At 34.2% G+C, this 12,422-nt stretch overlaps 1 protein-coding gene across 1 annotated transcript in view; it reads left to right on the plus strand.

The window, feature by feature from the left end:
• Window positions 1-4,538, plus strand: part of LOC117122250 (ryanodine receptor 2-like) — an 11,298-nt gene extending 6,760 nt beyond the window's left edge. Inside the window, 4 exon segments of the mRNA XM_033267783.1 lie at window positions 365-465; window positions 3,808-3,859; window positions 4,001-4,033; window positions 4,035-4,538. Of these exon segments, the coding sequence (XP_033123674.1) occupies window positions 365-465; window positions 3,808-3,859; window positions 4,001-4,033; window positions 4,035-4,127 (279 nt within the window). The 3' untranslated portion in view covers window positions 4,128-4,538.
• Window positions 4,539-12,422: the final 7,884 nt, after the last annotated feature.

Below are 12,422 nucleotides of genomic sequence, written 5' to 3' on the forward strand. Positions count from 1 at the left end.
TTTATTTGCAGGACTACATTCGTTGAGAGCTATGCCTGTCTCTTATACACATCTAGATGTGTATAAGAGACAGATATATATGTATATATATATATGTTTGTATAAATCATGATCATGATATAATAGAGATAAACTCTAAACCATCTTGGCATGTTGTGACAACTTCTTTCAACACCTTGTTAATTAAAGCCTGAGCCACTACTCGACAATAACAATGATTGCTGAAATAAAGATACGTAATTAAAAATATACTTTTTAATCATTTTAACAATCCTCAAATGTTGGTCATGAATTTTTTATGTGGTGGCCTGTGACGGAATCTGTTCTTTTTGAAAACATTACATATTTCTTGTTCAATTTTCAGACAAAATGCTTCATCTGTGGTATAGGTAAAGAGTATTTTGATAAAGTACCGCATGGGTTCGATGAGCACACACTGAAGGAACATGATTTCTCCAACTACATGTAAGTTATATATTACAATTTGAATAATGTATAATTTAAATATGCACAGGAGAGTATGTTGGTTTTGGTGTGAGGTGTTGCAAAACGGCCTGTAGGTGCGCAACTTAATCCCTATTGCAATGAAAACCTAATGGTCATATTTAGTATTGTAACCCGCTTAGTGGAACTAATTTTCCCTCATGTGGGTGGGGTGCCTTAATGATTAAGTGAGTGGGGAGAGGCGGAGCTAGGTCGCAAAATAAGGTGATATGAGGTGATTTTTAACTTCTTGAGCATAATTTTTTTGGAGATTTTCAATGGGGGAAAATGAGAGATGAAAGCTTTTTTTAGGCGTGCGCCCCACCCTCCTAAATGTGCCACTGGCTTGGATATCAACCGGGGCTGCACAGTGGGACACTCATCGCAACGTTCCTGAATTTTAACTATTTTACGAACTTATGTCTTAATATTGGTGTTTTTTTTTTATACTTTATGGTGCTACTTAAAGTATTTATGTCTACCATAAGTGGGCAAAAATTGGTGTTAATTTACTCATTTTGTTGGTTTTCAACTGTGTTTTTGGTGGTCAACCTGTTAGTTCAAGCATGATTGAATATGGGCGAGACGAACTGCTGCGGCTAAGGAATGTAATACATGGAAAGTCATCAGATATCGGTACATTTCCGGTGGACATAAAAAAAAAAAAGAAATGGGGTAAAAGAGGAGGAGCTCTTGCAGAAACGAGGAGCAGCGGTAATAAGAGCCCACTCCCTTTTATTATTTTGGCAAATTTTAGATCGCTACCAAAAAAGATAGATGGAATTTGCAGCAATGTGAGATACCAACAGGAGAATTTGATGTGTTTTAGTGAAACCTGGTTAAGTGAGGCAGTTCCAGATAGTGCATTACATATACCAAATTATGAATTAATTAGAGGAGACGGAACCAAAGAATCTTTTAAGAATAGAGGAGGTGGTGTATGTCTTTATTTTAACAAAAAATGGTGCAATAATGCATCCGTCAAAGAGTATTGTTCACTGGAAATTGAGCTGATTGTTGTTAGACTTCGGCCATCTTATTTGCCGCAGGAATTCACTTAATTATTTACTCTTGTTGTATACATACACCCAAATGCAAATGAGGCAAATGCAAAGAAAGAAATAGGGCACAGACTAAGGGATCTGAAAACTAAGTCTCCTGATTCAATTAAACTCATTTTAGGCGATTTTAATAAATGTTGTTATAGATTTCCCGGTTATGTGCAACACATCGACAAACCAACCAGAGATTGCGTATGAATACTTACACGGGTACGTGTAACGCTGAGGAAGGACACATGCGTGTTCAAAATATTTGTTTTGAATAAATTTTATGTCTCTATTATGTCAACGTATGCAATTGTTTTATTTTCGTATTTGCTTATATTTATATATTTCCGTGAGACATACGTGGAACCAACTACATCGGATACTATTCATATATGCTATATATATAGTACTAATATATATATATATATATATAAATTGATTAAATATATATATAAATATAAATATATATATATAAATTGATTAAATGTGCTTTGAAGCGGCAAAGAGTGCTCAATTGCAAGTTGTTGCAAGAGCAAAATATTTATTTATTAATAGAACACAACCGTCTAATAAAAGTAATTGTTTTATTTTATCAAAACTAATCGCGATGTTAAGCATACAGTACTAAAGGCCGGAGCGAAGTCTAATATACTTGATCATACTAAATGATGGCACTGACCAACCATTCACAATCAAGAACATGAATGCTTCGTGGTTATTAAAAACTTAATTTAAATTGAGCTGCAAAATATCTTGGCAACCCTAATTTGGGTCACAACCTATGGTTTGAATACTAGGGCTTTAAATGGTGCTATTTCCGCAAAATTGTTTTTATTGTAGGTTTTAGATTACTTTTACATTTATTTTAAGGTGGTTTTTCAAACCTTACCTCCCCACAATTACACTTTATGAGTGTTTTCACTGGGTTAATTATATGGTGATGACAGAACATGGGAGTTAATAAAGATGAAATCAGAGACTGGCAAAGTCTTAGTCAAAACGAACATTATTTTGAGAACTTTAGTGCTTACACATCCACCAGCAAGTTTAATCACCAATTATAGGATAGAAAGATGACAATATAAAATAAACAATACACAAGATGCTCTACATAAGTTTAATTCCCAAAGGCTTATGATGAGTGCTTTAATGGTGAGAAAAAAATCCGGCGGTCACAGGAATTATACCTATGACCCAGAGATTGGGAGGAAAACACAAACTACAGCTGCACTAAATTGCTTGGGGGTTCAGTTAAAACCTCCTCCCCCCCCCAACCTCCTCCCCCCCCCCCCCCCCCCCCCCCCCCCCCCCCTACAGTGTAGTAGTATTTTATCATAACTTTGTTAACAAATTTTGTGAGTTTTAACGCCTACAAAAAAAAACCCTGTGATGGTTTTTACTGTACTATAGTGTGTACAAAAAAAAGCATACCATATAAAACAGGCCTACACCCTACTCCATAAACACAAGGTCAACACAAGTAGCAAGATGAATATCAAAGAGAGTTATGTAGGATTGGTGCTCTGGTGAGGACCAGAGGGGGAGAAATGTTTGCTATCCAGGGGGCTCAGCCTCGGGAATGTTTTAGGGTAATAAATGGTGTAACTTTAACCGCTTTTGGAGACTTCTAAATTAAATGGTGCCTGCTTACAGAGCGTTGCAGAGGTCAATGTAAAAATCAGCATAAGTTGAATTATATAGTGTGTAAAAGTTTCTAATAGTTTTCTTTTCAAATTATTTTATTGTTATTTTATAACATTTTCTCATGTTCCAGAATTACTATTTTTTTTTATTTGACTGATCTGGAATCACTGGAATGGGGCAAAGAGGGAGCACACCCCCAAAAAAATCACACTGACAAGTAGTTGAAAACGACCCCTTCACCTTGTCATCGAGCCCTTCACCTTGTCATCGAGCCCTTCACCTTTGCATTCCCCTTCCATCAGCGGCCCCCCCCCATTTCAAGAATTCTATATACATCACTGATTTTGGTGTAGAAAGACATATATTTGTATAAATATAAACCTTTCCACCAATAAATAGCTTCCAATGTGAACAAAATAAAAAAGCAACAGAAAGTAATAATATTGTTAATAAAAATAATAAATAAATCAATTAAACCAGTGGCAGCTTATATTGTTATACTATACAATGTTATACAATTTTGGAGTAAGAACTAAAAAAGAAATGAGATTAGAAGATTGATTGACTGTACAATTTATGATTAAATAAATATACATAAAAGACAAGTTTAGTTTTTCTATGTTTTTTTTAGGTTTTTCCTAATGTACTTGATTAACAAAGATGAGACTGAGCACACAGGCCAGGTTGGTTTCTATTTGTACCATTTTATGATGAAAACCTTTATATCAATCCTATAGAAATTAATGCTTGACTTTGGAAATTTATAAATTATTTGATCTTTTTGAATGAGTACTTCAATATCCTTTGCACCTCTGCTTTCTTAGGAGTCATATGTGTGGCAGCTGTACCAGGAACGGTGCTGGGATTTCTTTCCAGTTGGTGACTGTTTCAGAAAACAATACGAAGATGAAGCTCAGTGAGAAGTGGTCCAAAAAAACGAATGATGGATAAAATGAAATCAAAGAGGAGTCACGATTGCCTCTGTAGTAGAGTTGTGTGAAACTAAATCTTTTATGATTATAATCATGTGATATGGTTTCAGAATTTTGAGATTTGTTGGAGTCGATTCTTGAAGGCTACGGTTTTTCCAATTATCATTTTCCTGCAAAGCCAGCTTAGTGTAAATTGAACTACAGTGCATTGGTTAATTTCCAGCTTTAATTCTGTTTTTGTACAAACGGCAAGACGGATATTAACACCGATTTAGACCTGTGTTTCAAGCCAAAGAAGTGATGTTACCGATAAAACTGTACCATGTGGAAAGATAATGAGAAATGGGTTTTAAGTTGAAAAAATGCCAAAAAAAAAAACTATTGAAATAAATCTTCCAAATTTATATTTAAAAATACATAATTAAAAGGATTTGGAATAATAGTTTAACTGAACTGATTCACATAGATATATCTAATTATTTTAATTCTTTCGACACGGTGAATGTATGTAAGTGCCTCACGGGAGATAGTGTATGCATCACTTTCAAAGTATTTCAAAATAGTTTTGTAGTCATTACGTCTTATCTAACAATATAAGGGAATCTTTTTATGTTGAATCTATGACGTTATTTTGTACTAAAATTCTTCAATTTGAATTAAGTTGAGATGTGTAATGGACGTAATGTTGAATTCAAAAATAGCATTTTATAGATTTCCAGAAATATAATTGTTTATATTACATTGTATTGCTTACGTTTTTATTATTTTTTGGAAACTTTTGGTATATAAATATTACATACAATCCGTCCAGTTATTCCACTAATGTTTTATTCTGGAGAAAGTTAATTTTGAATACTACTAATAAGTTACATAAATTGTGTTTGCGTTGAATCTAAGGATAGTTCCTATATCTGTATGCGATTTAAAGTTAAATATGAATGAAAATAGCACTCGGAATAGTAGCGCTAAGCGGTGGAAATTGTTGTGAATGGACCTTTCCGCTAAGAGCCCCGCCCCTTTATATTGTTGGTAAGTTCCACCAAACGACTGTGTATAAACACTGTTGTTGGGACAACACGTGTGTTTGTTGGAAGCCCGCATATTCCTGGTAGCCTACTGTTCTGATTGGTCAGATTTTAAGTTTGTTTGACACTCCGGAAATGTCCATTTATTCTAAAGACCTGTCCAGACTGAAAAAAATACTTGAAAAAAACCCTGTGACATGCCTTAAATTTGGCGTGCTGATATCACATGACCATATGTAGGCATATCATGACTATATATGGGGGGGGGGGCTGGGGTTATATATGGGGGGGGGGGGGCTGGGGGTTTTGTCAAATCAAATCTGATAGTCTGGACATGGCTTAGCATTAAATTTTCTATCAAATGGCTCTTTTGTTCTTTAAAAATTCCTTTCGGATTCCGATTCCCAAATGGAAGGAATTGTCAATGATAATGTAACATGATTTGCGAATGGTGTTTCTGACTCATTTAGCAGACGACTTATAGTAAGCATGTGGATATTCGTAATTTCCTTTACGTCTTGCTCAAGTCAGCCGGGTGCATTCTTTCTAGCGCGAATGTTTTGTTTACGATGGTAGTGGTGAATTTGTTTTGTTTATATTATATTTTCTTTATATTGAAAGCTAACACCAAAGGAATGCCAGATTAGTAGGTAGGAAGTTATGGTATGTTTTTCATTTTGTAATTGTTATTGTTGTAATTACAGTATGACCTATGTTACTGTAGGCCTAATAATAATCGGTGGTAAGGCTTCAGTTGGCCTATTATTCATTCAGAGTTATAGAACCCTATTCCGTAAGCGTGTGTGTAATTATGGTAAAACTGGAGTGGCGACGGCACGAGACTGACCCTTACACAAAACTTCACGTTGTAAGCCGTTGTGGAGTTATTTTATTTGAATATACTTATGAAAAATCGAAATGCTGATGGGTCGGTTTCTACATGGTGGTGCAACTCTACATGTTTACTGCTTGGATGTGTTTATTACAAGTTTGATGTTTAATCCAAGTTATGAACAAAAACAAAAATTCCAGCGCAAATCTCAGCAAAGAAAACATTAAAAAGTGTAACAAACGCACCACCAAAGCCATTGGCTGATGGTCACTATGAAGAAAGATAATAAATAGCAGAAGATAGAGCAGCTTCCCAATATAGTGGAACATACGTTCAAAAGGTATTGTGGGTACACTGAGAGCAATTTTACTGCAACCGCGCGGCGGCGCTATATGAAAATAATAAAGGCGCTGCTCTTGTTCGCCTGTTTCCTTTAGTTTCTCCACTTAGTAAAATGTTCAAATTTTACTGCAACCACAGGAGGGCGGATGTTCCATCGATTTTAATGCAAATACGCGGAGCAGCTCATTCTGCTATTTAAGTTCTTTGCTATGAAGAGGTGCTATCGTAGTAGCAGGGAGCTTCCGATTTGCGCGACGATAGAACGGATATACACGTTCTCTGCAATTTGGTCAAATTGCGTAATAGAATCGACGCGACGAGGAGAAATTACCGTTCTTGCATGCGCAGATGACTTTTTAGTGACGTCATTTTGTTTGTGCAATCGAAGCTCCCTATTATATTATTGGTTACCTACATACTGTAGTTTAGAGTAAGGATAAAATTCCAGTGTTATGTATGAAGAATGCTGCTGAAATCAGTGATGTCATTGGAACGTCACTAGATGACTAGATTTGAATGATTTTTTTTTATAAAGAAATAATTATGTAGTGATAGTTTCGTAAGAGATTTCAACTATTTTGTATCTTCATCAAAAAGGATAGAACGACGCTTCTAACTGTTTGAAGTGTTTATATGTTTATTTTTTTGATGGTGTTTTATTACAGTGATTTAATATTTATAGTTTCGGAATGTTATCGATGCAAGTCATATAACACAAATTTATGATAATTTATTTATGAAGTGAGATCGTTTTATATATTAAAGTTTAATTATTTGTCCCAGACAATGTGAACAATTTATTTGTCTTGTCAATACACTATTATACCATTGTCATACCGGAAGGTGTTAGAGTATAACACCTCTTTTGACTCAACCTGGATTCGAACTCGGGACCTTCTGCTAACTTATACAGTATGTATATATATATATATTATATGTATGTGTATATGTATGTATAACGTGTGTATATATATATATGTATATGTATATATAAGTATGTGTATATGTGTATATATATTCGGTATATAATTACATTGATGTAATTTGTTGAAATACTTTTATGCAATACCAGTATACTGGCATGTATATAAGTATATATATATATATATATATATATATATGTATATATGTATATATAAGTATATGTATATGTATATGTATATATATTCGGTATATAATTACATTGATGTAATTTGTTGAAATATTTTTATTCGAGACCAATACCAGTATACTGGCATTTAGTCAGCGGCGTAGCTACGGGCATTGCAGTCAGTGCAAAACACTGAATTAAGGGCCCATTCATAAATAGAGAATATAATACTGTATATGACCACCTGACAACGAGAAAAAATAGCAGCAGACGTATACAAATACTGTATTAACATATAGGTAGACTATGCATCAATGTATATAAAGTGTTCGTCGTTTTGTTACAAATTGTAAATATTTTAAATAGGAAAGCATCTGTGCATATTAAGAGTGACAGGTTCTAACCACATTTTAATGTCATAATTATGTATGGTTTAACTTTGTTGAACAAGTTTAAATTACCCTTTTATACTAGTAACAATAGAAAATCATTCCTGCAGCAACTATTAACAACATCACGATTACATAAATTTTCAGTACAGAATGTAAATATAATATGAATAGAATTTTCAAACAAAAATTTGAAAGACATTGGTGGATCCAGGAATTTGAAATAGAGGGGGGCCAGGGAGGGACATTCACAGATGGAGGGTCAATACCAAGAAAGAAAAGAAAATTTAGGATTACGTTACCTCTAGTTGGCCGGAAATGGCTCTCGCAGACTTAAAACTTTAAACATTTATGGGCCCCTTTAAACTCGCCACTGGACTTAATATGATATACAGTCGATGCCAGAGGAGACTCACATTATGCTGTATCAACAAAGCCATATTGGTTCAGGGTGCTAGATCGAAGGCCATGTGGTTAGGGCTTGGGGCCTGCGGTTTGTACTGCGGACTGCCGTACAAGAGCGAATAGGCGTTACGCCACTGCCTCTATCGAATTGCAAATGTAGTGCTACGTAGAATGAATTAATTAATTTCAAATATTTGCACTTTTGCACAAAATTGATTTTTTTTATTTGGTATCCCTTTGTTCTGATTGTAGAAAAAATGTAAAAGCTTTTTAAAATTTTAAATGTTTTTTCCTCTTATTTCAGTGCAAAACAGATTTGCTCTTTTTGTTCTCTTTTTTATAATACAATTATATTATTTATAGTTCTATCATTGAAGTGCGAATTTGAAAACATGCATTTCTCTTGAGTTTTAGAGAAATTTCTATTTTTTATGCTAATTTAGCCTAGACAAAATGTATTATTAATTTAGAGAATGTTAAAAAGAAATGTAATTTATGTATTGTTCTAACCCTTACTTTAACTCCTTTTTTTTCTGTAATGTGTTTTTGAGCTTGAAAAGAATTAAAAGAATAAAAAAATAAATAATTTTAAATATTTAATAAAGTGAGTTGTATTTAAGATACCATGGTACCCAATACAGGCTAGCTTACTGGGACTTCCGTATTTGCATTGTTAGAAATTGTACGGTGCACTGTAATGTATTGCAAATGAATTAAACTGATTGATTTAACCATGGACGAATTAGTTCTAATTAGAACTCATCCTCCAGATGTTAGCAAATTGCAGATCCATTTTGCACATGCACCCCTTCTGAGGCTCCACCCATCCACGTGACAATCCTGGCTAAGGCCATGTGATTGGTTCTGGACATCACTCTATGGCACAATCATTGATTGTAGCTCTACGGAAGAACCAAGCTGAAGTGTAAATGAAATGGACATATAACTTCTTAAGTGAAATGCATATGTGAGGGTTAAGCTTAACCACACAATATCTTATTAATGTTTACATTCTGGTTGTCTGCTTAATATCATAGTTGTACTTCAATCAAACACTGGTGACGTGTAACCACAGAGCTAAATGTTGTGGCAACATTTACGCCCTCTTAAAAATAGCCTATTATAGGCCAAGTTTACAGTAATCATTATCTATTGATGGTTCGGACATCGTTACATTTTATACAAGACCAAATATCTTAATAATTATGTTTGTATTTTAGCAGCCGCTGTTTAATGGGTCTATAGTAATGTTATAAAAGCAGTTTGGCCTATGTTTTTAAAAAGATCTATGTAATGAAAAGGTGGTAATATAATAAAATTAGAAAATATTTTCTGAGAATTGGCATGTTTAAATCACACCGAAAGATATAAAAAAAACCTCATCGCATAATCAATATCAATATACTCAACACGTTTATTATTATAAAACAAAAAAAAAGCTATTCTTTTTCCTCCTCCTCTTCTTCTACTAAACTTCTTGACTCTCATCATAATATTACTATTTTACTACATGGCTAAAAAAAGCACAAAGTTGAGACGGCAGCCGGGTTTTTATCGATGGTTGCCATTCTTATGTGTGCCATCGTAAAGTCATGGTTTGCTGGAATTGCGTTTTAATTTAAATCTCCGAACCTCTGAAGCTGAGATATTCTATGAATGTAGGCTTTTATCGCAGGCTACAATTTAAAAACGGGTGGGACTCATTCAAAAATTCGAAGGGGTTAGCAAGAAAACAGGGGGTTCGCCCGAACCATAACCCCCCCCCCCCTGGCTACGGGCCTGAAATTCATCATCTCATTATTATAGTCAAAATGAAGTGTCACAAATGTCTCATAATCTTTTATCAGCGATTTTCGGCACTAAATAATCTGTGTGATGTACTATAGAAAAGAAAATGTTAAAAGTGTCTTTTTTGTATTTATTTTACTTTGATGTATTTACTTTACCTACTTCAAAGCCCTGAGTCCATACCCACCTGAGCCCCACAATGGTTAGGGAGAAAAAAAAAATAATAGAAATATATAGTAAAACAAATTAATAAGATACATATAATAATGGCCGGTCTAGAACGCATATTGCGGAGACCTGTATGTGCTGAACATAAACGTGAAAACGAAACGGACCAAGAAAGTATTACTTAATCTAACCTTACAGACAAGAAACCTACTCCTAATATTCAACGATATTCGAACAATTCGATGAATACATTTTCAATAAAGTAAAGACAAAAATGCAACCCCTGGGTCATGTGCACTAAAACATATGGGATAACGGCTTGAAGATGTTTCAAAGAATATGAGCAAGCTATAAAAGACGAGAAATTGAACATATGCCTAAAAACAGATTTATGTACAGCCTAATTTTGTTCTCTCTGTTCTGTTCATTGTGACTGTCAGTAGGTTTGAACTTCGTTATACATTGTTAATAAAAACTGTTTGATACAAAGAACAGTGCCCAGACGTTCATTTGAGGACATGGGTTTGCATTGTGATCTAGGGTTTAAAATATGCGTAATAATAATAATAATAATAATAATAATAATAATAATAATAATAATAATAATAATAATAAATAATTAATAATAATAATAAATAATAATAATAATAAATAATAATTAATAATAATAATAATAATAATAATAATAATAATAATAATAATAATAATAATAATAATAATAATAATAATAATAATAATATAAAAAAAAATTAAGCCAAGCGTCTACAAATTGAAAAATTATTGGACTGTGGGGAATAGCAAATAACATTGTGAGATTCAGTGATGACGATTTATAATGATGATTAATCTATGTGCTTTCCAGGCCCGTAGCCAGGGGGGGTTTATGGTTCGGGCGAACCCCCCTTTTCTTGCGAACCCCCCTGTTTTCTAGCGAACCCCCTTGAATTTTTGAATGAGTCCCACCCGTTTTTAAATTGTAGCCTGCATTACAAGCCTACATTCATAGGATATGTCAGCTTCAGAAGTTCGGAGATTTAAATTAAAACGCAATTCCTTTACGATGGCACGCATAAGGATGGCAAACATCGATAAAAACACGGCTGCCGTCTCAACTTTCACTGGCCTTTGGCTGAATGTTTGTAAGAAATGTACCAACCGGTAACGAAACCGGTCGCCGTCTACCTAGAGTAAATGGTGCCACCAAACGAAGCTAAAGTTTTGCGACTTGATCCACCAAATGCAAATTAAGTTTTGCGACTTAATCACCTAAATGTGGATTGTGTGGTTAGTAAATTCTATAGCCATACTGTCCATCGCGCACACTAAACTATGTGCTGATGGAGCATTTTGGGGAAATGGACTCTCCTTTTTTTTCATCCCAAACAAAATATTATTAATAAATCAACATAGTCCATCTCAGTCATCATAGCCAGTCTCAAAATTAGGCTAGGAAGCTTGTTTTAAACAGCAGACACGCTACAGAACGGAGTGCGTCAAAACGAGTGTTTGTTAATGTTTAGTGATAAAGAATCATGAAACGTTGTAGAATAACTGACTTTTTTTCGTCCGCTGTTGCAAAGAAGAAAACGACAGATAATCCTGGTGGGTTATTGATTTTAAAATCAATTAGCCTAGCCTAGATGTTGACTAGCTAGGTTCGCTCCTTGTTCATTTAGATACAGAATTATACCCCGACGACAACAAAGTGTAGGCCTAGGCCTAAGTACAGTAGAACGTACTACAGGTAGGCCTACTAGGCCTAGGCTTTTGTTGTAAAAGTTGAAGTGCATGTACAGGATGCGCCATAGGCCTATATTTAAAAAAATACATTTTGTGAATTATTATTGGTTGGCCTGGGACGGACCTAGGCAGGCAGGCCAGCTTTACCGTCGGAAGTCCTGGGATTCGACGATGACGTACGTCCGTGCACGTTTACAAACGCCATTGATAGAATGAAAATAGACGCGCTAAATTTCGTTTTTTTTTTTTGTTTTTTTTTATGAAAGAAAGAATTTATCGAACATTTATCTACATAAAAACAAGAATAATATTGTAGAAATTGTATTTCTAAAGATGCATGTAATTCATATTTTATTTTGTAGACAAATATTCAGTAAGATATACTAAAAACGAGTATTAATTCTGAAATGTGCATCTCAGCTATTATTAATCAGTAGGCTATGTATTATGTTATAAAGTCTTAAAATAATAATTTCGAATTATGCTATATTTTGGGCTCTGACTTAATTTAACGATGGCCCTGTATAAGAGACAG

This window comes from Anneissia japonica, unplaced genomic scaffold (genome assembly GCF_011630105.1).
Source record: "Anneissia japonica isolate Jap-2015-1 unplaced genomic scaffold, ASM1163010v1 scaffold287708_len1499824_cov190, whole genome shotgun sequence".
NCBI classification, from domain to species: Eukaryota; Metazoa; Echinodermata; class Crinoidea; order Comatulida; family Comatulidae; genus Anneissia; species Anneissia japonica.